General features: G+C 40.6%; 1 protein-coding gene across 2 annotated transcripts in view; it reads right to left on the minus strand.

The window, feature by feature from the left end:
• Nucleotides 1–25,225, minus strand: part of LOC122873160 (butyrophilin-like protein 2) — a 40,143-nt gene that overhangs the window by 3,921 nt on the left and 10,997 nt on the right. Inside the window, exons 4-7 of one of the 2 annotated variants that reach the window (XM_044189531.1) lie at nucleotides 23,036–23,374; nucleotides 22,839–22,928; nucleotides 22,513–22,629; nucleotides 18,393–20,312 (exon numbers count right to left, since the gene is read on the minus strand). In XM_044189531.1, coding sequence (XP_044045466.1) covers nucleotides 20,122–20,312; nucleotides 22,513–22,629; nucleotides 22,839–22,928; nucleotides 23,036–23,374 — 737 coding nt within the window. In that variant the 3' untranslated portion in view covers nucleotides 18,393–20,121. Of the gene's footprint in view, nucleotides 1–1,333; nucleotides 1,664–12,875; nucleotides 12,927–13,239; nucleotides 13,570–18,392; nucleotides 20,313–22,512; nucleotides 22,630–22,838; nucleotides 22,929–23,035; nucleotides 23,375–25,225 lie in introns of those variants that run through there. The other variant, XM_044189530.1, reaches the window with a different exon arrangement.

Raw genomic sequence — 25,225 nt, forward strand, 5'->3', positions numbered from 1 at the left:
GCTGCAACTCCACCTCCTCGGCCGGAGCCTCGAGGGATGTGAGAGTATATATATATATATATATACACACACACACACACACATATATATGACTGGGCGGAGTGTATTAATTTAGGCTAACATATTCTTCATGACCCAGCCAGGTTTCAGCAAGACAAAATAAGTCAATATGATGCTCTGATATTCACTAGTACAGCTTTAGATCTGATGTTTGAGAGTCCACGTTTAATTCTCCTATTTTGTTTAGCTATTTCACTGTTTTTGTTTAGGTTTCTATGTACAGCTCCTCTTCTGTTAACTTTTGGTTTTATTAATTTAAGTGGTCGAGGGTGGGTAACTGCTCTGATGGTGTAGGACTGCAACTCTGCCTCCTGGTCTGAACTCTGATTCGGGGCCCAGAGAAAACCAGAGTCTGCCATTGTCTTTGCATATGTACACACCGACTCAACATGAACTTTAGTGACCTCCGATTGGTTGGCTAACTACAGCAGCTAATGATTCAGTTCCCATTGGTTTCCAATTCACTAAGCCTCGCATTCAATGCTACAAATAAACTACAGTTATTACATGTACCATTATCACTAAAGGAGGCAGAGGAAAAGCTAAACAGCTGACACACCGAGCAGGAGAGAGAGAGAAGCCATTAGCTAGCTGCTAAGATAAAGAACGGTAGCTAGCAAAAATACGAATAGCGTGTAAACTTCGGGATTAGCGTTAAAAGGAGGAGAGAGAGCTATGAGTGCTTGAGCAGAACTAGTGTACGTTTAAATGTATAGCAGACAGTTGGTCATTATAATGAAGAAAATCAAACAAAAGTAACTGCGACGAGCTAGCGCAGCAAACGTAGCTACCAGGAAAACACAAACACCGGAACCGGAAATGAGACAACACGCTTACGTCAGCACGTATATCGCACGTATAGATGAGACGCAGTGACGTATTAAAGACTTGGTCTGGGCCAAAACCTCGACTTTCCTTGACCTTGGATTTCCCTTAATTCTGACAAATCTTTGACAAATTAAATGCAGGACTAATATTTAAATTTTTTTGATGATCTGAAACATTTAAGTTTGACAAACATGCAAAAAAAAAAAAAAGAAATCAGGAAGGGGGGGGGGCAAACACTTTTTCACACCACTGTATTTATCTTTACAACCTATAGTGAGCATGTCTTTTCACAAGAAAGTCTTTCTGGATGAATTCAGTATCAGATCAGACCCAGTATTAAGGGACTCAAATCGGGGTCTGGGCCAAAACCATGACTGGGATTTCCCTAATTCTGACAAACCTTTACAGTGTCTGAAGGAAACTGTATTAAACGCAGGATGCTCACCAACAATGACGTCAATAACACAACTGGCCCTCAGTTTTGAGACAAAGCATCTGTACTGTCCGCTGTCAGACGGCCGCACTGAGGAGATCCTCAGAGTCTGGACTCCTCTGCTCAGGTCTTCGTGGTTGAGATGCGTCCTGTTTCTGTATTGATCCATCTGTAGGTTATGTTGGTCCTGTTGATGTCGGTAGGAGTGGACGACACCCATGTCTTTCTTCCAATCCACTGTGTAAGCGGACACGTCGACCGGAGGATCCAGTCGACACTGCAGAGTAACATCGTCACCTTCTACTACCTTTACTGAAGTCGGGCAAATGGCGCGAGGCTCTCCTGGGGAAACAAACAAACATCACCTTTACGCAACACCTCTGATCAGCCGCTGCTGTTCAATTCAGCGGTGCAACTATTCCTAAAATGTAAAACGTGCTGCTCCGCCTCGGCCCTTTCCGGAGAGGACAGTCCTCCTACGCTGGATAAACTGATCAGCTGGCAAGGTTTGGCGTGCCTAGCGAGCTTGTTGCACATCTGCAGCTCGCCACACTGAACTCTGACATTCTGCTTCCTTGGACACAAAGGTAGTCAATGTGCACGAGGTGGACACAACGCATCCGGTGCAACAAACCTCCAAATACTACCCGTGTGAATGTTAAAATGTGGGGGCTGGTTTAACTGCATTATGGAGGGTGTGGCCAAGGAAGTCATTCCTGCCTGTCGCCATCAAACTCTTCAACTCCTCCCTGTAAGCGTCAGTCTGTGTGACCCGAAGTCACTAAAATCACTGCAATACTTGAACCAATTGTGCAACAAACTCTGTTTTCAGATTAAAATTCCCTGTTTATTGATATTTATTAATACTTAAATTACTGCTGTGCAATATCCTCCATCTCATAATCTGGTTAATCTGAAACATTTAACTTGACAGCACTCATTATTGCACTATTACTTATATTATTACATTGCATTATACCGCACTATACTTATCAACCTGCAAATCCACTTTGTGCTTTACACTTATTTTAGCTTTTATACTTTATATCCACTTTGTACGTCATAAAGTATTTCTGATTCTGGTTAAAAAGTGCTCTCTGGGTTTCTCTGAAGCACATTTCTACCGGCTGTTTCTGTGCAAAGTTAACTGCACTTACAGAGCGATTGCACGAGCTCGCCGCCTGTTTGAATCCGTTTTTCACATTTGATCGCCCGGAAAAAAATCAAGTTGCGTGACAAAGAAGCAAACTCTGACTGATTAGTTTAATTGATTAACTTACCCGTGATCACTTCAGCGAACGGTAAAACACCCAGAAACGATAAGGACAAAAGCAGCACCTTCATGATCAGGCCGGGTCCCGTTAGGAAGCAGAGCACCTGATGACGTGGGGGAGGAGCTTGTCGTGACGGCTGCACGCTGACGTACGTCTGGCCCCGCCCCCTCACCACGCAGCCAGGTCACAAACTTTCTCTTATTACAGCGCACTGAAATGTGTTTCTGAAAAACACCTGAGGCGAGAAATAGGCAATACATTAACAGATTATCGATCACATTTGATCAGCGCTGCCTAGATTGATCAGATTGATCTTTTTTCCCCCCCCAGATGCTTCTGGTTTATACAGTGGTTAAAAGGAGACACCCGCATATTTATAGGAAGTTAATGCAGGACCAATTTGATGACACGTTTCATATCAAAAGAAACTGGGAATTAGAGTTAAATGCTGTAATAGAGGATGAGATGTGGATAAATATATGTGTTGGCTGTCATAAGGGTACAAGTAGTCAAATGTGGAAGGAATTTGATTGGAAAATGAGATTCTTCAGAGTCCCATTGGTGGTTGCCAAATTTGACAGTACATCACCTTTATCGCAGTGCTGGAGATGGTGGGGGTCTATGTGCATATATTCTGGGAATGTCCCAAAGTACTATTGTATTGACAGAGGATTAAAAGGGAAATTAGTAAAATTTTGCTCCCAGTTTTCTGTTTGCTTGATGGTTTCCCCTCAGATCAGTTTAATAAATCCCACTTATTTGTATTGCATATATTATTAATGGCAGCCAGGAAGATAATCACTGTGAATTGGATGAAGGTGCGCGAACCTACTGTGACAGAGTGGACACAAGGACTGAAACAGGTATATATATATATATATATATATATATATATATATATATATATATTTGAGAAAATGGCCGCAGACTTGCAGGTAAAATCTGACTCTTTTCGACAGAAGTGGGCACTTATTGAAACGTATTTGCTCGAAGGAAATAGTTTTAACATTTACTAATACATCAATGTTTAAACCATGCAGCAGGTAATCTACCGATATGTGGTGCATTTACCGAACTGCTGTCAGGAACCTTTTCCCTTTTTTTTTTTTTGCTTTCTTCCTCAATGTTTATTTATTCTTTTTGTTTCATGTATTCATATTGTATGTAAAAGTTATGTAACTGTTTTGTTTTTTAAAAAAAAGTTCAATAAATACACCCACTTCTGTCTGTGCGATCAATTAATCCTGGCAGAATTATCAAAAGATAATCATAAATAACTTTAAATGAATAAGAGTCCTCGGGGGCGCCACTCAGCTTAAAAAACAAAACAAAACAAAAGAGAAATAAAATACACTAAACTATCAATTTGGAACTTGGATTAATAATTAAATTAATAACTATAACCAGAATTAACACCAACAGCTAAAATGTTGAAGGATTAATCGGGTTGGAAATGATTCCCTCTTGTGCAACATTAACAGATAAACAAAGTAAAAACACACAATATGAAGACTGACTCTAAATACACTAGACTACAGAACAAATCACTTTAAAAGCAATTAAAAAAAAATAAAATCAATATTTGGTGTCAAATTATTGATTTTTTCCCGTAAGTATCCGGATGCTACCGGCTCAGAAACACACGTGAAGGTCCCGGCCGCATCGCTGTCGTGCCAATATTGACGTTAAAGCGCAGCCTCCGGTGTAATATGTACGGATAATGTACAGCGAGCCGGTCACTTCCCCTCCAATAATGACCGGCTCGCTGTACATTATCCGTACATATTACACCGGAGGCTGCGCTTTAACGTCAATATTGGCACGACAGCGATGCGGCCGGGACCTTCACGTGCGTTTCTGAGCCGGTACCAGCACCAGCTGATGGAGGACGCCTGAGCTTAACATCGAGGCTGAAAAGTTTCCACGTGACCCAAACATTTCCAATAACTCCAGAGCCTTGTCAAGTCCACAACATTTATTTGAAAAAAACAAAACAAAGATAGATGCAATATTTCCTAAATTCACAACATGTTTTTATGTAACGAAATATTCTGCTTTAAACCACATTTGTTGGCGTTTAACCTTTCAAAAACAACATTTTTCTTGCACCAGGCGGAGTAATATTTTTTTTAGGGTGCTGTCACTTCTATGCGTCTAGCTGTTTCAGATCGCTTGGTCGGAACTACTTGTACAATTATTAGTTAGGCATAACATTATCACAGCAGCGGTAATAAAAATTTATTTATAGAGCTCTTATCAAAACAGTGCTTCACAACAAGAGAAATAAAATACCACAGTGAATGATAAAATACACAAAACCAATCAAATAAACAGGCAGTTCAGGTAAAAATCAGGTAAAAATGTGTTTTGAGACGAGACTTAAACGAAGACACTGACTCAGAAAACCTCATTTGGCAAAATGGCACTAACAATTGTAACACATGACAACACAGAAAGTTTTGGTTTAGTTTTGAAGTGTCCCTCACCTCGATGTGCTAACTGTGTAAACATGTAAAGCTCATATTTAATGTTCGGACCCGCGGCACATGTTCACTCGACACCCACAGTCAGATTATCTTGGACTCTAAAGTTTAACAAAGACTTTTTTTTTTTTTTTTTTAAATAAATAATAAAAGACGTTAACGACGATCGTCTGGTTTCTTCCTGTGAAGTCATCTTTGTCTTTGGTCACTGAGATGCAATTTCTTATTTTATACATTTATGTACGTAACTTCTCCCACTGCCACCAGGCTTCTGGGACTTTTATGATGAAACTAAAGCTGTTTAAAGTCAGATTAACCGTGGGCTGCAGTTTTAACCAGTCAATTCCCAAAAGCTTCATCACTAGTTTTCCACACACAAAAAAAAGGTCAAATAATATATCTCAATAATATATTTCAATCTAATCAACAGAACATGTATATGCAAATACAACACATCTACCCCGTACTTCTAAATGGCCTTAAACATATGAGTTTGCAGGTCTAGTTATTTTATCGTTGACGTGGAGTCAGATGTCGAGTCAACTCGGGATAAAAACACCACATTAGTGTAAACCTGTCTAGTAAACCAGACAGTGATCACAGTTCATGCTGACTGAGCTGTTCCTCTCAGTAAAACAACTACAGAGGGGGAAAATACTCTGTTACACAGGCTGAAACTGTAAAACACTTCCCCAGGTTTAACACTTTAAAGTCTTTTTTGTCCATGCAATGTTTCAAAATATCCTCGGTAAAAGTGCAGATAAATACAAGTCCGCTCACTGTAAGCCATAAATGTATAGTATAAAGTTCAGTTAGTTGAGCTCATTGCAGAGTTTTTAAAACTAACTCAGCGTCACTGTGGGCCTGAGGAGTTTTTATTTTCCTGGAGATTTTAACGGCACAGAAAACGATCCGCTGGACAGAAATCCCATCGAACCCCCATGTTGCCTGCAGACGTGCAATCAAGCAGCCGACAGAAACAGTTTAACTGATTCATGCAGTGGGTTCACAGTAGATTTGTCTCCTTCAAATCAGCATTGTTTCCAACTTCTCCACCTACAATCACAGAATGAACGATTTGATGTCAAAGAGAAGGAGTTCCACCGTTACAATCTGCGCCAAACCCGGGCCGAGTTGTAACAGTAAAATAATGTAAAATTGAGGCCGCATCACAAAATGTGCATCTGACGACATTAAATGTGCACGTGTCAGCACTTCTTCCTGTGGTTCGCCAAGAATAACAAGAACTCACAGCTGACATTTTAAAATAAAAAAATAAAAAAATCACTTTAATGACAATGAGCTGTTGATTTATGTTTGGATAAAAATAATGTTGATACAAATCTGTTCTGGTGAAAAACAGGATAAATTCTATGATTTCTGTATAAATTATCTGGTGCAGTTTATTAGACTTAATTTCAGCATCGTGCATTGGTCAGAAAGCCTGCTGCCTCTCTGCACATTGGAGGAAGTATTACATGCCAGGAAGGATTAGTGTCAGAGGGCCGACGCCGACAAGTAATTTAAAAAAGACCATTTATCTTGTGACATAAAATCGACCGTGCTGGAAGACAGAGATAAATCTGGAGAGGCAAGTCATCTGAACCGAGTTCACGCAGCCAATCACGGACACATGAAGTCCGGGTCATCACTTTACTTCTTGTTGTTTCCCCAATCCTCTGCGCCAGGGCCACCCGGGTCCGGGTCTGCGCCAGGGCCACCCGGGTCCGGGTCTGCGCCAGGGCCACCCGGGTCCGGGTCATCTTTTGCTGATTGAATCTTTTATTTTTTTTTAAAAGATGTCAGCTCACAGCTTTGTGCCGCCTCTGCTTCTTACACCCTCCGTCTTCTGAACCTCACCATAGGGTTCGCTATGGACAACATGGAAACAAGTTTGTAACACGGTTTAAAAACGTTGGCGTGTACTGCTTACTGGTTAGGCAAAGTACAAATATACGTCTAAGGACTTGACTGTGTTCATTGAAATATTTATTTTTATATCAGCTCTGGTTTCCCCTCGTAGCTGATTGTGAAATTACAACACAAAATCTTCTTTGGCTGCTCACAACAGCGATCACTTATCAGGGTTTTAAATGTTAATAAAAAGCTGCGAGGCAGGAATTCGTTCTGTAACTTACAGATCCTTCCACTTTTCACCAGAGCTCCAGCGATAATGCAAAGAACAACAACAACAGCAGCGGCAATGACAGCGGCAAGGATATGCTTCCTCTTTTCCCCATCTGAAAGAAAACCAGAGAAGACATTAATGAGAACCAGGACTCACTGCGAGGCAGCATTTTTTCAACACAGCGATGGGATTTATTCCACTAGTTCATATTTTGCATAACGCGCACATACTATTTCCTCATTTACACACAGTGGTGTCGAACCACACAGATGGTTTTATTCGTTTAGGTTTTGAGATATCTCGACTTCTGCCTCCACCCTAATACAGTGGAGGTGAAGGAGTCTAGTTTGTGGTGCTCAGCAATGAAAAATAAACTATCTAGTTCAAGAAGTAACTCCAGTAATCCAGAGTAATGGATGATCCGTCAGACCTCAACGATTCTGAAAAGCAAGATGCCGTTTAATTTTTCAAATGTTATATGTTTCAAACGCTCTGAGCACCATAAATTAAATTCCTCCACTTCCAATGTACTGAGGTGGAGGCAGGTATCTTAAAACCTGGACAAATTAAACCAAAACAGCGCCAGCACGATGAGACACTACTAGTGCAGCGTAAGGGTGTTTTCACACATTACCTCTTTGGTTCTGGTTTGTTTGGTTCAGTCGAACTCGGCTGCGGACTAAACAAAAAGCTTAGTCTCTTCATCGGTGCTCCACGAAGGCAAAAACGGACCAACCACAGGACCGTTTGATAATATATACGTGATTTTAACATGATTTTCAAAAGCCGAAGTATTTTTGCTGATTGTGAACCGTTCTGGAAGCAATCTTAAGCGATGTATATATTTATATGCAAATCATTTGGGTGCCATGGTAAAATGTAGATTGTGGGGATTTTTACCGGATCAGACAGTTAAAAGCAGTTAAAACTGCGACGCGTTGTGCTTTTATCCTTCTGATTACTGTGGCAGCTCATTAAGTCCATTAAAAAGTGCGTAGTGTAATCACAACCGTCGTACAAGGCGCCTCTTTTAAAGTACTTCCTCTTCGCTAATCGACCAGATGTTATGAATAAAGACTAATAATAATAATAATAATAATAATAATGCTCATAATCAGTTATTTCTTTGACGCCACGGAAAATAAATATATGCATTACAAGCATTAAAGCAATGGCACCGTATGGGGGGACGTGAGGGCCTGTGAGTGACAGGGGCCCAAAAAAAATCCATCATTTGAACATCAGGTAATTGATTTTTCAATATTAAATTAACCTATCATTAATAATTGTATTTACAATGTACTAATACAACTAATGGTTTGTTTTGCTTTCCTTGTTAAAAAGGAAAAGCATCTCTGTATTGCTCAACCCAACAACCTTTAAAAAAAAAAAAATCAATGCAGACAAACTTTTAGCAAACTATTCATACTTAAAATCAGCGGTCCCTGTCCGGTGCCATGCCCAACAGATGCAGCTTCAGGCTCAACAGCCCCCCCCCCACTCCCAACTGAAGGAGGTGAGCAACATTGTGTTGAACGACACGTCAGTCAATTAAAATAATTAGTTTTCTCACATAATGATCATTATGTGAAAAAAAAAAACAAAACAAACAGCCTCTAGTCTGTAAGTGATGCTGGACTCCTGTGGAACCAGGTCCCAGTTTGGGTTCGGGAGGCAGACACCATCTCCACATTTAAGAGCAGGCTTAAGACTTTCCTCTTTGATGAAGCTTATAGTTAGGACTGGCTCAGGGTGAGTCCTGAACCATCCCTTAGTTATGCTGCTATAGGCCTAGACTGCCGGGAGACTTCCCATGATGCACCTCTTTCCTCTCCATCTGTATGCATTTTTATCCCATTACTACATGTTACTAACTCGACATCGTCTCTCTCCCGTAGTTTTGTGCTTTCTCGTCTCTCTCCTCTCTCCTTCTGTCACTTTCAGCAGGTGTTTCTGCCTCCGGAGCTGCAGAGTCTGGATCTGTGGTTGTGGGCCACCTGCTGCCCCCGTGTTCCTGCTCGACAACTGCTGCTACAGTTGTTGTTATTGGCTCTGTTACTAATACTGACATTATTATTCCTATAGCTGTTATTCCCAAAATATCTCTCTCTCTAAACCTAACTCGGCAGCGGCGGATGGCCGCCCACCATCGAGTCTAGTTCAGCTCGAGGTTTCTGCCTCTTAAAGGAAGTTTTTCCTTGCCACTGTGGCCAAGTGCTTGCTCATGGTGGGATCTGTTGGGTCTCTGTAAATATTATAAAGAGTACGGTCTAGACCTGCTCTATAGGAAAAGTGCAATGAGATAACTTCTGTTATGAATTGGCGCTATATAAATAAAATTGAATTGAACAGTTTAATACAGACTGAGTCAATGTTAAATAATACCTTCAAGTCACACAGCCAAGGTATGTCTCCATGGCTTTGATGCAGACTGAAATATGGTCGTTTACTGATATCTAGTGGTGTTGATACGCAAGTGCAGGTAAATTGGGTCAATATTCTGCAGGATTCAGTGCTGTTTCATTTTGCGGTTAATTTAAGCCAAAAAAAATAAATAAATAAATTGTAGTAACTGAAATTTTGGTTATGATGTTATTACAAATGGTATTATATTATAGGATATATTATCATATTATATTATAGGATCATGTGTACACTCCACAGAGCCAGAAGGACCCTCTACAAGTGATACGTTTTTGTCAGGGAGGAGTAGCGGAGGTGAAAGACAGTGGCGGCAGCACCAATGCAAATGCTGAGGATGGAGCAAATGATAGGCGATGCACAGAAAGAGACAGAGCGAGGAGGATGTTGAAAAACACTCGGTGGATGGCGAGTTAAAGACCTTCCCTTAGTGCACTGAACAGTCAACATGGATATAAAATGAAATTCCCAAGCCAATGAGCGTTTTTTTTATCTGCTTCTGCAGCTGACGGCCAATGCCACTAACTGCCGTTGCTGCAAATTCGTCCACTTCCAGTAGCAGTCGGAGGAAAACAGCTCTGTTGCAGAGAATCCCAGACGTAACGCTGCACTTGGCATCAAGGAATTTAAATTTTCAGGGGTAAAACCAAAGACCTAGATGACATCCACAATGGTAATTTCCTAGGCACACTTGTTGAGCTTGTCTCATTACTATCCACTGCTGAATGAGCACTTACAGAAATCAGGAAACGCAAAACAAAAGCCGGACTAACACATTATCTCAGCTGACATTCAAAATGTGTTCAGAAGAATTCACAAAAAAGGAAGGATGCCATTTATTGCTCATTACGTCATCTGTGACGCTACGTCAGACATTTCCCACACTCAGCAGAGTGCTGTGCTCATGAGATGCGAGTTACAACAAAGAAGCAGATAACTGGGGGAAAAATCCCTGAACGGTTTCTTGAGGTCAAGGACTGTCACAAAAAGACAGGAAGTGAGATAGCAGAGATGATTGAAAGCGTGCGCCATGACCAAGACATCGGAGATACGACAAACATGTCAGGGAAAGTCAAGGGAGTCCAAGCCCAAATCATCTGGCTACCTTTTCACCCTGTGCCTCCCACACACCTTAAATAAATAAATATTGCAGGTGTGCATGCTGCAGGGTCAAGCCCAGAAAGTTCAAATTATTTTGTTGGCTGCAATCAATCACCTTTACTCATTTGTTAGTGCCAGCCCAGAGCGATGGGCCATCTACAAAAAGAGAAAACAGGTTGCTCTTTGCATCGCCTCTCCTGTCGGAGGAAACACTGATTGCTAGTAAGGAACACAGCCGCCAGAGGAAAAGGAAGAGAGTATGAGAGGAGACAGCTCAGGACAGTGTTTTTTACTGCTATGGACAACATCATAAGGCACTTGGACACTAGGTTCAACACCACTGGAAAGAACTTTCTGCGGTTCTGAAAGTTTGGCAGATAAGTGAGGATAAAGTTCCCTTCTGTGTGACAACCAATGAACATTAAGTATTCAAGAGATCTTACGTCAGAGTTTCAAAACGAAGTAAGACCCCTGAACACTGTAACGTGTCCCCTCTTGGTCTCCTGAATGCAAATTGTAAAAATCAGCATTTGATCATACATCAACAACAAAATACAACTAAAAAAAAAAAATAAATAAATAAATAAATAATTTCACTAGATAGCTTACTTTCCAATGATCGAAGCACAAAAGCCAAGGAAAAAAAAAAGAGGACCAAATCAACAACGTCGGGCAGGCAAACCGCTCTGCTTCTGAAACGCTCCCGGTGGGGGATGAAGCCGCTTGGAGGACGGAACAAAACCGGCTCGCAGACGCGGCGTTATAGAGCCGTGTCCGGTGGAAATCCCGGCGTAAGGCTCAGCAAGGGCCAGTGATAACCGTTAAATGGCACGGCTATGGATAGTGGATCACTACACACACACACACACACGACGCCCACAGGCTGAGAAGAAGATTACGAGAAGATCAGCATGTGGAGTGGTTTCTGTGCCGTAAAATGGAGTGGGAGATGTTCAAGAAGCGACCCTCCTGGTTAGCTTAGAGAGCAGAATTAGCCGTCAGCTCCAGCAATCTGGTCAGAGCCGCGGATTTTTATGAAGGCTGCGGTTTTGCAGTAAAACTGCGGGAATAAATTAAAAAGGTAAGACAGTTCACACAGTTACTGCGCGTTTAAGGTTGTTTAATGAAGAGTTCAAACATTTTTCAGGCTCTGTGATCAATACTTGGCTGATCAGTCTGACATGCGTTTACAGTTTCCGTGTGTGACTTTCTGACCGCTGATAAAGCTGCAGACTGACGGCTTTGGATGGAAACTACATCTTGTTGTTACGCTTTTAAAAATTTTACAAACAAAACAGGTGCTCAGAGTCTCTTTTCATGATCCTGTATGGTAAAGAAATACTTCAATCTTGTATAGACAGTTTCTTAAGAGTGAAGCAATTTTTATACATAATACATGCCAATGTAATAAACTGAGCGCCTCTTGTGCAGCAGTCAGTTTACTGTTTTAATTTTTCATGCCGACGTTACACGTGTGGCTTCCGTGCTTTTAACCCGTGCTGCCGGTTGTTTTATATATAAGCTGCGACGACATTATGGCTATTAGTTCTCTAGCCCGTAGAGACGCTGCCCTCTGCCTGTATTTTCTTGTTATTTTGTTGTGTTCGGGTTGTTTCTGGCGTCAACCTTTGGGCAGTGGTGTGTAGCCTCCAGCCAACAGCAGCGCGCGCAGGCTGTGAGGTCCGGACTCTATAAAAACGTGCGCGAGCAGGTTACATCGCTGTGTCCGTCTCTCTGCTCTCGGTCTGCGTCATGGACGTATAAAAAGCCGCAGGCCTGTGCGTCTGTTTGACCGAGGGGGGCGGGGCTGACGGGATGAAGCTGGCTCCTTCCCGCAGGGTGGTGCAGAGGTGTGGAGGTGTGTTTATTTGTGCTTTAAAACGAAGCCGCTGTGAAACAAATCAGAAAATGTTTTATTTCTCCGATTCACTGCTTCGTTTCTCGCCAACGCCGCTGCCTCTCTTCATTCACTCTCTAGCTCGCTCGACCACCGCTCGCTCTCGTTGAGCCGGGGCCAACTTTGAATGGTTTATTAACAAAATAGCCACCGACAAATCCTGCTCATTTTACCTTTAAGCTGCACATTTCTACAAAAACCTTCTTGTACTCAAAGATAAAGAAACAAAGATGCATTTCAAGTAATTTACCAGGATCGTCCGGCTCATCCAGTGGTCTAGTTGTGCTGGAATCACCTGTTACTGTTTAAAACAAACAAAAAAAAGGACAAAAATGTTCTCAGTACTGAGAAAACAGACTAATATATCTTTTAGTAGTCACACACTACTTACTCTGCCTGTGCCCAAAGAGGTTAAATGCTGCTATGTGTATATTTATCTTTACAACCTATAGTGAGCATGTCTTTTCACAAGAAAGTCTTTCTGGATGAATTCAGTATCAGATCAGACCCAGTATTAAGGACTATTATGGGCCAAAACCATGACTGGGATTCCCCTAATTCTGACAAACCTTTACAGTGTCTGAAGGAAACTGTATTAAACGCAGGATGCTCACCAACAATAACGTCAATAACACAACCGGCCCTCAGTTTTGAGACAAAGCATCTGTACTGTCCGCTGTCAGACGGCCGCACTGAGGAGATCCTCAGAGTCGGGACTCCTCTGCTCAGGTCTTCATGGTTGAGATGCGTCCTGTTGCTGTATTGATCCATCTGTAGGTTATGTTGGTCCTGTTGATGTCGGTAGGAGTGGACGACATCCTTGTCTTTCTTCCAATCCACCGTGTAAGCGGACACGTCGACCGGAGGATCCAGTCGACACGGAAGAGTAACATCGTCGCCTTCTACTACCTTTACTGAAGTCGGGCAAATGGCGCGAGGCTCTCCTGGGGAAACAAACAAACATCACCTTTACGCAACACCTCTGATCAGCCGCTGCTGTTCAATTCAGCGGTGCAACTATTCCTAAAATGTAAAACGTGCTGCTCCACCTCGGCCCTTTCCGGAGAGGACAGTCCTCCTACGCTGGATAAACTGATCAGCTGGCAAGGTTTGGCGTGCCTAGCGAGCTTGTTGCACATCTGCAGCTCGCCACACTGAACTGAGCTAATTTAAAATCTCAAAAATGTCGAAAGTCAATCTTTTTGGTTTCGCTTTAGATCACGGCCGCAACGTACTTCTTCCCAATTTACAGTGTCATTATTGTACAGTACCAAAACATACATGTAGGAACACGATGTGAAGTTAGGGAATAAAAGGGGGTAATAATGTGGGAACGTTTTATACTGTGGGTATTTTTTAAACTACTGGGTACCTATTCACTATTACTCAAAAAGATGAAGAAATAACCAGTGAAAACAACTAAATTTCTGTTTAACAGAACAGCTCGAGGCAATTTACCAGGATCGTCCAGCTCACCCAGTGGTCTAGTTGTGCTGGAATCATCTCTCTTTGTCCTGGTCTGTTGGTCCTTAGTTACTTTTTAAAAACAAACAAGACAAAAATGTTCTCGGTACTCAGAAAATATCTTTTAGTAGTCAGACAAAGGGCGTGCGCTTTGCTCTGCCTGTGCCCAGAGAGGTTAAATGCCTACAACAAGTTAAGGTTACCAAAATTAAGCAGTACCTCCACTTGACTGTTTAATCAACATTGCATAGCTTCTGCTACTATGTACAGTATATATTTATTTTTACTAACTATACTGAGCATCTCTTTTCACAAGAAAACCTTATGTTTAAATGGTTTCACGTTAGTTTACTGTTAGAAGAGATGTGCTGAGTTTGAGAGCCTCTTGTATCATAAATCTCGATATAGTGCAACGACTCAAAGTTTTTCGACGGCTGTAGTGTTTGTGTCCTTTACTGTACGTGACAGCTACACTGTGACAGGACATCAGTCATCTTCTACAACGCCCTTGTTTGTTAAATGAACACTCCTGGTTTTCACTTCAGCTGTATTTACTGTAAAAACCTCATCATAAACAAGCTTTTCTGCTTCCTGTACTCATTAACAATGAACAGCACTCTGTATACCAATGTCCATTCACATAAACCTGCACCTCAGGCTGCTGAAGTCCCCTGTCAGTACAAAGCTGTACCCTGGACTGTAAGCAGGCCTACTTTACAACATATATGTAGGCTACAGGCCTACAGTGCGTTCCTGAGTCTTTTCCCTGGACCTCTAGGTATTTAGGGACTATGTAGTCAGCCTATCCATCTGTACCCCTCCTGTGTAGGTAAGGAGTATATATATGATAATGTTGAAATAAATCACAGAAAATTTATAAAATGCTATACACAAATCATTACCCCACCTTCGTTCAAAACGCCTGGCTTTGTTTCTGTCCCAAAACGCCTTCTGGCCTTTTGTCACAAGTTAGTTCAATGTGTATGGCGTTCTTCAGTTTTAGCAGCTGTTACCTTCAATAGCTCTGTGTCAAAGCCTCAATTTCTCCCGGTTTTTGGGATATGTTGGAAAGCTAATTTAGGCAGTTGTGTCACATATTTAAAATCACCAAATATGACGACGCAGTTGAGAGCGCAAAGGACTGAATGTCTGTCCAACTCTGCAGGCGTAGTTAGGGACTGTCATAAGAGTGCAAAAGACCCATTTCAATCTTCAATAACTTTTCTGTTTTTCAACATAGAAATCTCAAACCACAGCCATTATAGAGAGTGGCAGCCCTTAAACATTTCACACCTGTGAGTTTGTAAATAAAAAAGTTAAAAAATGAATTAAAAACCTCAGCATATCCTGTTATCCATGAGCTATTTCCTTAATTGTGCACATTTCAATGTTGTAATTCCAGTATCTTGCTCATTTATTTAATTTATTGACATTAAACCACCTGCCATGCATCGTGGTGTTAAGGGCCTTTTCACTAACTAAAAAGCTGTGAAAAGTGTAGGTTCAACCTTTAAGGTTGTAATTTCAATATCTTAATGATTTCTTAATATATTGGCATGAAATCAACTAATCTATCTTGGGACAACCTCTCGCAACTTTCACAGCTGTTTACATCCAACCACCTCTCAGTCTAGATGGATAAACAGCTCTACAGGTAAAGAGAAACAATATCAAGTTTTGATTTTGGTGAACTGTCCCTTTAAAGTTTGCTAACTAGCTTAGATAGCAATGCTATCGCTAGCTAAAGTTGTCAGTATTAGCTTAAAAGTTTTCAACAATGCTATAAACCAGTCCGCATTAGCTAACAGTTTTCAACAATGCTATAAAACAGTCCGCATTAGCTAACAGTTTTCAACAATGCTATAAAACAGTCCGCATTAGCTAACAACAACATACCGATGATTCAAACCTAAAAAAAAAAAAAAAAAAAAAATGCTAACGCTGACAACTTCAGGACATCGCTTTAAACTCTAAACTAGCCGTTAGCTAACGCAACTTACCGGCTTCAGCAAACGCTGTGGAAGCGTTTACGTAATAACACGTTACAAGCGCACACGTCGCTATGATTGCGAAGTACTTTATTGTCATCCCAGCCATTCGTAAGGTTTTAAAATGCTGTTTCTTAGCTGTGGTGTGTCTGCACGCCGGCCGTGAAAGCGTCATAACACAGCCACAAGAGGAGGCACAGCCATACGTCACTTCCGGCTGTCTCACCGTCTGAAAAAGGCTCTAATAAATGTGTCAAATCTACTTTAAAGACTCTCTCTCGACCCAAATAATAACCACGATGTTCATTCAAATTGTGTTGCAACAACACAACAGGTTTTCTACAAGACTGAGGAACAATATCACGAACACATTTCGAGTATTTGAGGATTTTAGCTCCACGGCATGGTTTCCCCACACTTGTAGTGTTTAGTCCCACAGACACATTGCATACAAACAAAAGGGCGAATCCCCCTTTTTTGACCAATTTCCAATATAAAAAACTGCAAAGTGAAATCGTACACAGACTCATTCCACGCCAAATGACACAACAGCCACGCGAACATTAACCAAAACAGCTTTAGTTAGTGAAACGATGTTGTAACGTTACGTGTTTGAATCCTCGCCAAATATTTCACACTTTCTCTTTAAAATAAATAAGCGTATTTCTTTTTACCTGGTTCGGGAAAATATAAAGAAAGTCCACGTTTGAAGCGCGCTCTCTCTGACTGCCGCCTCCTCTTCCGTGTCTTTCCGCACATGGCCCCCTTTGCCCCGCCCCCTTTTTTACTATCGTCAGAGGAATTTCGCGCCTTTCGGAATTCTGGAACTCTCATTGGCTGAGGCAGCGGGCCAATGGTGTGTTTTGGCGGGGTAGATTTTTTTTTTGTATCCAACTTTATTTAAATCAAATCAACCACACCATAAACAGTTGTTGTTGTTGTTCTTCAGCCTTTAAAGCAGCGCAGGAGGAAGTATGCAGATCCTTAAGTAAAAGTACTGATACCATACTGTAAAAAAATATATATATATACTCTGTTACAAGTGAAAGTCCTGCATTGAAAATATTACTTAAGTAAAAGTATGTAAGTATAATCAGGAAAATGTACTTAAAGTATTAAAAATAAAAGTACTCAAAGCAGTAAAATGTCCCCTGTGACTGTTATAAAATTATATATTATATCATTAGATTATTATTCCTTGTGCATTAATGTAAAAGCAGGATTTTGGTTTGTATCAGACTGCAGCTGATGATTATTTTCTCCATTAATCGATCGATTGTTTGGTTTGTAAAACTTGTGAAAATAGTGAGAAACGCCTTCACAATGTTGTCGTGTCCGACCAACAGTCCAAACCTCGACATTATTAACAAAACATGACAATCATTCAAAGGAAAAGCAGCAAATCTTCACGTCAGAGAAGCTGCAACCAGGAAATGTTTTTACACAAAAAAAATTATGATTAACAAAATAGTTGCCAATTTATTTTCTGTCAATTGACTGATCAGTTAGTTAATCGACTGATCGTTTTAGCTGTACTTGTATAAACTGTTTGGTAGTTCAATTTATAACAAAACATTTTATAAAACGCTTCATGTGTTGTTTTTAATGTAAACATCTTAATTTGTAGAGTAACTGAAGCTGTCAGATAAATGTAGTGAAGTTAAAAGTACAATATTTCCTCTGAGTTGTGGAGTAGAAGAAGAAAGAGGCATTAAAAGTACCTCAAATGTGTACTTAAGTACAGTACTTGGTTACTGTCCACCACTGCTTTAAAGTCACAGTCTCGCCACATCGTTTCACATTATTGACACGGAGTTTCTTTAATAACATAAGACGAAAACTTAATTGACGAAAGTTGAATTTATTAATCATATATTAGTCTGGTCTAATCAAAGTGCTGTACAAAGTGAAGGGCACAACAACATTAGCAAGAAAGACACAAATACAACAATAAATGAAATTACAAACAGTAAAAACAAACAGAATAAAACTTGAAAGATCAATTAATAAAAAGCTTACAATACTAAAACCACTAAGAGAAACCAAAGGCCACTGAAAACATGTAATGTCTTTCTTATTATTAATAAATAATAATAAGTCATTATTCTGCACGTGTCACTGAAGAATAATTGTTGGCTATTGATTGTAATTTATTGACCGATTGCTCTGATGGAAGATTTTTTTTTATTATTACTTTATTGCAATGTTTCCTTCCTCATCTTCCAAACAAGTGTTTACTTCACATTTTTATATCCTTTTATACATTTTTATACCTTTTAGTATAAATCAGGGTTCAACGACAAGGTTTTGTTGGGTTTTTTTTACTTGCCCAGTCGGGTTTTTACTTGCCCCTATACAAAGTTTAATTTATTATCGCTCATCAAACAACAACAAAAAGTAAAGTTAACTGTCATGTTTAATCTTTATAAAGTAAATGAAACAGAACAAGGACACAGCGCGTCATAGATGCAAAGCAACAAACATTATTGCATATTGAAAATGGTACGACCCCCCCCCCTTCATTACTAAATAATTGCTTTAAAAAAAAATCTATTATTTAACTAAAATTAATTCAGAACAGGATCAGAATCGAAAATTTAAAATATAACAAAATTTATAAAGCAGCAACAGCAACGTCGCAGCATACATTCAATAATATCTGGAAAGAAATCTAAAAATAAATCATATTCTTGAATATTCATATTTAAGACACCGAGTGATGGGAGGAGGGGCTGGTTTGTCTCAGCTGAGTTTACAACAATGTGCCAAATTGTGAGATTCGTGGCAAACTAAGCTAAACAGCTAGCTCTTAGCCGAGCTAGCTCGCTGCGCGTTGTGTAAAACAAGAGACTGCAGGCGGAGCAGATTAAAATGTCGCTTTCTACACGTTCACACGTTTAAGCTTGATGAACAGGTGTATTGCTTTTTACTCGAGGAGGTTTTATTGCACTTACTTACAGTAATGAGAGTAGTCGTCGTCAACTCCAGTAATCTACATGTGTTTAATTCTTCCCTGGGCAATCGGGCAATACTTATTGTTGAGTTGTAAGTAGTTACATTTAATAAATAACAGAACAGAAAATATCGAAGAAACACTACAATAACACAAAACAGGGTGGGAGACGGTTGGAATAATATTAAATAACATAATGCTATTTTACGGAGCCATTTTTTGGTGTGATCTGATTGTAAAAAGGTTCATTTTTCCAAAATGCGTTCTGTTGTCGAGGCCATGAGGTTAGTTTTGGTGGATTTGGTTGTTTCCACGTCTTTGTCACCAAGCAGGTGACGTGCAGGACGGCCAAATATATCTTTATTAGTAAATTAATGCCCAAGATATTTTAAGTTTCCACATTGAAGTCTCATACATACATCAACATCAGGAAAAAGGAACATGAGAAACTAGAGAAGTACCAGGGGCTCAGAGAAGAGCTGGAGAAGGCCTGGAAGGTGAAGGCGACAGTGGTGCCCGTGGTCATCGCAGCACTCGGGGCAGTGACCCCCAAACTGGAGGAGCGGCTACAGCAGATCCCTGGAAGACCACCAGACAACTGGGTCCAGAAGAGTGCAGTACTGGGAACAGCAAAGATACTGCGCAGAACCCTCAAGCTCCCAGGCCTCTGGTAGAGGACCCGAGCTCGAAGGACGAAGTTTGTTTGTTTTAAATCTATAAATATATATTCTAGATATTTGAAACATTTTCTTCTTTCTATTTTGAATCAGGTATTGTATCGGATCATTTTTCGATTCGTCCTCTTCTAAAAATATTTCACGAGATGACTTCTCACCTGTAAATATTTGAAGAAACATGTTCGAGCTAACTCGTATTTGGAGCCCATTGTAACTAACTCAGATAAATTATTAATCACTTACAAAAGAGATGGAAGATTTGAGATTTAAAAAAAGGTTCTGGACCAAAATTAATCAGATTCTTATTCTGAGTAAATGTGTTTTCGTAAAATGAATCTATAAGCCTAGTACTGCAGTCCACGTTTGTCCTGCCGACCAGAGTACTGTAAACTTTCTGAAAACCACCGCGTCTCTCTAACCCTCTGGTTCTTCGTGTCCCACAAGCACGCGAGTGTCCGTCTGCTCCTGTGCGATCCCCGCCGCTCCGAGGCCATTTTCTGCAGCGCCGTCTGGGTCTTCCCCCGCCTCCGCTGCTTCGGTCCTCAGGTTTTGCATTTCAAAGTTGTTTGGCTCCATCACTCCTCTGAGCTTCTTCTTACAAATCTCTGTGAGAACATGGAAACCAGTTTGTGACGCACTACAGTCATACAGCAGTAGAACCGGGCAATGTGATGATATTGTTGATATCATTACATCTCATCACAACATCAATGATAGTTTCTGAAATAAACGATCACCACATTACGGTAAATGTATGCAAGATAATGAAATTGATGTTCAAAGCCATGACCTCTACTCCACTGAAAAAAAAAAACCCCGTTTTGATTTGATTATTCAGAAATAACGTAACATTGCCCTGAAGGTCAGTGAACAATAAAACTGAATTACTGCCCAGAAATGCCTTAAAATATTATAAAACTAGCAGAACTGAACCCTGATGGTTGATTTAAACTAAACGAAAGAAATCTGCTCAACAGTGATCACAGTTCACGGCTTCAAATGTTGATAATAAGCACTCACGTGAGTAAAAGTAGTAATTCCACAATGTGAAAATTCTTCAATACAAGTAAAAAGGTCCTGCATTAAACATCCTACTTAAGTAAAAAGTATTATCAGCTGAATTTCAAAAATACAAGTACTTGCTCTGCAGTAAAATCTCCCCTGTGACTGATTTATTAAATCTGACATTATTAGATTATCAATACTGATGCATCAACGTGTAAACAGCATTTTACTGTTGCAGCAGCTCCAGGTGGAGCTAGTTTTAAATACCGTGTTGGCTCTAATATAAGGCGATTATTTTTCCCCCCTGGAAATTACTTTTTAAAAAAAGTTTGGGTTGTTTTACATTGGAGGAGTAAACAGTTAAACCGGCTCCTAGAGCGAGCGTTGCGAGTTGTTAGTAGCATTAATGTTGCTAAGCTAGCGAGCGCCTCAGTTTATAGCGAGTCTTGTAGAGTTAGTCTGTTGGTCCAGTTTAACCTGCAGTTTCAACCGGGTTTCTGAAGGCTCGTGTTTTAATGCCAGGAAGGAAATAAAAATCAGGGCGAGAGAAAAACGACGTCTCTACTGCAAAAACGAACAATGAAGAAAATCTCGAGAAGTACTGCCGTCACAGATGAGGTGGAGCTCAAAAAGATTTTAAAAATGCTGAATGTCAGAGGAGTTTCTGACGGTTTCGAGAGCCGGACAGGAGAGCGACTGACAGACAAGCTGCTTCAGTGACGGACAGACAGTATAGCTACAATGCAGCTGAATGACTGAACCCTGCTCTCCCTTAAATACCAGTCACCTTCTTACCTCTACAGCATAACCCAATGCATTTTTATATTTTGTTAATTAGTAAAAAATTCTGTCTAAAAACAGCAGGTTACTGGCTGAGATAAGCACGTATATTAGATTGAATGAAAGAATTACACACGACTTATCTTTGTTTAGATATCGACTTATCGGACATCGGCCGCCCTGCTCTCTAGATATCCGCAGCGCGCCATTGAAAGACCCATATCGGTCGCCCGCTATTCTGCTTTAATGGTATTATTTCATGTTTCACTTTTAGACTAAAGGGTTCAAGGACGAGGCTCTCTTCTACTTGGGTTAAAAGTATCGACGTTCAAAGTCTTCTTCCAGAAACGGCGGTTGGAAAAAGGGGGTCATCTTATATTCGGGCCAATACGGTATTTTATATACAGTTCGGTAGTTTAGTCCAGTGGTTCCCGACCTGGGGTCGGACCCTCCAAAAGGGCCGCCAGATAAATCTGAGGGGTCGTGAGATGATTCAACGGAGAGGAAAGAAGAAAAACACAGTTCTGATTCTCAAATCTGTTTTCATTTTCTGTAATCTTTACGTTTTTATTGTGAAATATTGAATAATTTTACCTATTTGGGCCTCAAACAGTTTTTCAAATGAAACCATGTTAAAAGTTTAGAGGGGAGCTGCTTACAACTCATATACATCTGAAACATGACGAGGAGCCGCAACTAGTGACTTTTACGTAAGAGGTCACAAAACAAAAAAAGGTTGAGAACCACCGGTTTGATATTTAACAGCTTAATTAAAAAGCTCTTAATCTGTAAAGTTACTAGTAGCTGTAGCTGCCAAATAACTAATGGGAGTGAAAAGCGCAATGACTTGCAGCTGAGATGTCGTGGAGTGGAAGTAAAAAGGAGCATAAAATGGAAATACTCAAGTAAAGTACCAATACCTCACAATTGTCAGTCAGTGCAGCGCTTGAGTAAATGTCCTTATTAGCTTTGTTCCACCACTGATGATAAAATACTGTTGAGGAGAAGTTTGTAACTTACGGATCTTTCCACGTTTCACCAGGATAAAAATAACGCCACCAACAAGAGCAGCAGCAGCAACAACGGGAACGACAACAGGAAGGACAATTTTCCAGCCAGCCTCCATCTTTGCAGCATCTGAAGGAAAATCAGACAGAGTTCAGAAGAAGTGCAGGTTCAAAGGTGACGCAGTGTTTCTCCAATACGGTTATTCCTTCTGATAGTTCGTCTACAGTGTACTGCTCACACAACGTCTGCAGTCAGATTATCTTGTATCATCGTGTAGAGAGAATGTAGGATAAAGTTTAACTTCAGTTTTCTAGAGAAATATTCAAAAAGACATTTACCGCGATCGTCCGGCTCGGTCACTTCTTCCTCTGGAGGTCCAGTTGTGCTGGAGTCATCTCTCTCTGTCTCGTTCTGTTGGTCTTTTCCCACTGTTTCAAATGATTAAAAGGTCTTATTAAAAAGGAACAACGATATATACATTTTGAATAAAAACATCCTAAATTGACGTGTACAGTATTAAACGCAGGATGCTCACCAACAATGACTTCAATATTGAACCTGACTATGATCAGTTTTGAGACAAAGCCTCTGTACAGTCCGCTGTCAGACGGCCGCACTGAGGAGATCCTCAGAGTCAGGACTCCTCTGCTCAGGTCTTCGTGGTTGAGATGCGTCCTGTTTCTGTATTGATCCATCTGTAGGTTATGTTGGTCCTGTTGATGTCGGTAGGAGTGGACGACATCCTTGTCATAACCTTTCTTCCAATCCACTCCGAAAGTAGACACGTCGTCCCGAGGATCCAGTCGACACTGCAGAGTAACATCGTCGCCTTCTACTACCTTTATTGGAGTCGGGCAAATGGCGCGAGGCTCTCCTGGGGAAACAAACATTGCATTTAGACAGTTTGAAAGCCTCTGAAGAACAGCCATCTCTTAGGCATTTAAAATGTTTTGCATGTTTAAATTCAGTGCGCTTGTCATGTTCTGATAGTCTGCCATGCTCTTGTTGCTCTTTGGTGTCCGCGCTGTTATCTGTTTCCTCCAAATAATTCACCTCTCAAACTGGTTTCTGCAAAAGCCACAAATCCACTGACCGTCTAGTATAAATAAACTGGATCAACACGAGCGTGGAGTGAGTTTATGAGGTTCAAATAAGTAAAATAAGATGAATTTTTAAAAAAAGTAGACTTGCAGTTAAAAAAAAACACAAATAAGTGAGAAGTATATAAACACGGCAACTGTACTTTTTTATCCAATGTAAATGTGTGAGCTAGTATCAGTATTTTAGGCGACCAAAATGTTAGTTAACTTTTATGAACTGAAAACACACAAAGGGTCCAACCTCAGAATCACGAGTGACGTACTTAATACGATATAAGATGAAACGGTGATACTGACAAGGAAATGTTGTTATTGTGGCAGCAATAAAAACAACAACTGTAGTATAAGAAGCTGTAGAAATTCTAGTAATAATATCCAAATATTCAAAGGCTAAGGCCACACACACAGTCATCAGTTGTTTGTCAGAAAATAGTCCATCACAGTTTACCAGAGCCCAAGGTGGCGTCCTCAAATTGCCCTTTTGACCGATGAACCGTCTAAAACCCAAAAATGTTCATTTTACTACCATGGAAGACAAAGAAAACCAGCAAGAACTCACATTTGTGAGGCTGGAAATCTTGTCATTTCAGTCGTTTCAGCTCTCTAGACTAGAGAGAGGAGAAACTTACACTCATGATGAACTATTACGAATATGTGATACACTTTAAGTTAAAAAAAAAAGCATCCGCCGCAAAAGCGGAGCGTAGATGAGAAGAAAAGAAGTTAAAAAGGTGGGGTATCCGATTCACGCAATACACGTCCTTTTGTCAAATTCAGCGAATATCTCCTCTCGGTCCGCTAGCTGTCCGTTCAGTGTGTGTTTGCTGAAAACAAACCCGGTGTTTGTACTCAGCCCCGGCTCTGTAAATGGGAAATAAACAAAGAGGCTCGGACCGAGCCACACAGCACTAATCCAGCCGTGATTTGTGCGTCAGGTCACGTTAAACGACTTGCCCACGGACACTCAGCTGACATATAGATGTGCTGCTGTTGTGATGTTAGCCATAGCAGCAGGAGAGTTGTGAGCGTCGCTGTCTGGAGCTGCTGTGCTGGCTCTGGGAAACCGTCTCGTCCTCTCTGGCTGTTAGCTTCGCAGCAGCAACTATAGGGACAGTTTGCTAACCCACAAACCTAGCTAATGTTAGTTACATCACTCGCTGTGTCGTTGTTTTCACTCTATATCATGGTATTTGTCATGGTATTGGATTTCTCCAGAATCGCGTACCCAACCTTTAATGCCTGGGTCTATCTGCATCCCAAAAGTTGCATTTACACTTCACGGGAGCCGATTGTGTGTGGATAGTCCCCTAATAAAAAGACGACATATAGACGAGGACATAGTTTTTTTTGTCCAGCTGTCTTTACAAAAGTCGCCTCAAGTTATTCTGAGCTGAAGTGACGGAAAAGTGTAAAAATCTATCTACGCTTTCAAGAATCCTGCAGGAAACGAAAAGACAAACTTGCATTAAAAATGCAGCAGTTAATTTCATACATTAGTATTATTTTATCATTGTTTAGTGTGGTATCCTCGCCCATCAGTATAAAACTGTGAAGACATGTTTTGTTTTTTAAATTTACTTGACACACAACAGGGTGGACACAACAACACAAACAGCTGTCCCAAT

Source organism: Siniperca chuatsi, linkage group LG3 (assembly GCF_020085105.1).
Source record: "Siniperca chuatsi isolate FFG_IHB_CAS linkage group LG3, ASM2008510v1, whole genome shotgun sequence".
In the NCBI taxonomy this organism is placed as follows: domain Eukaryota; kingdom Metazoa; phylum Chordata; class Actinopteri; order Centrarchiformes; family Sinipercidae; genus Siniperca; species Siniperca chuatsi.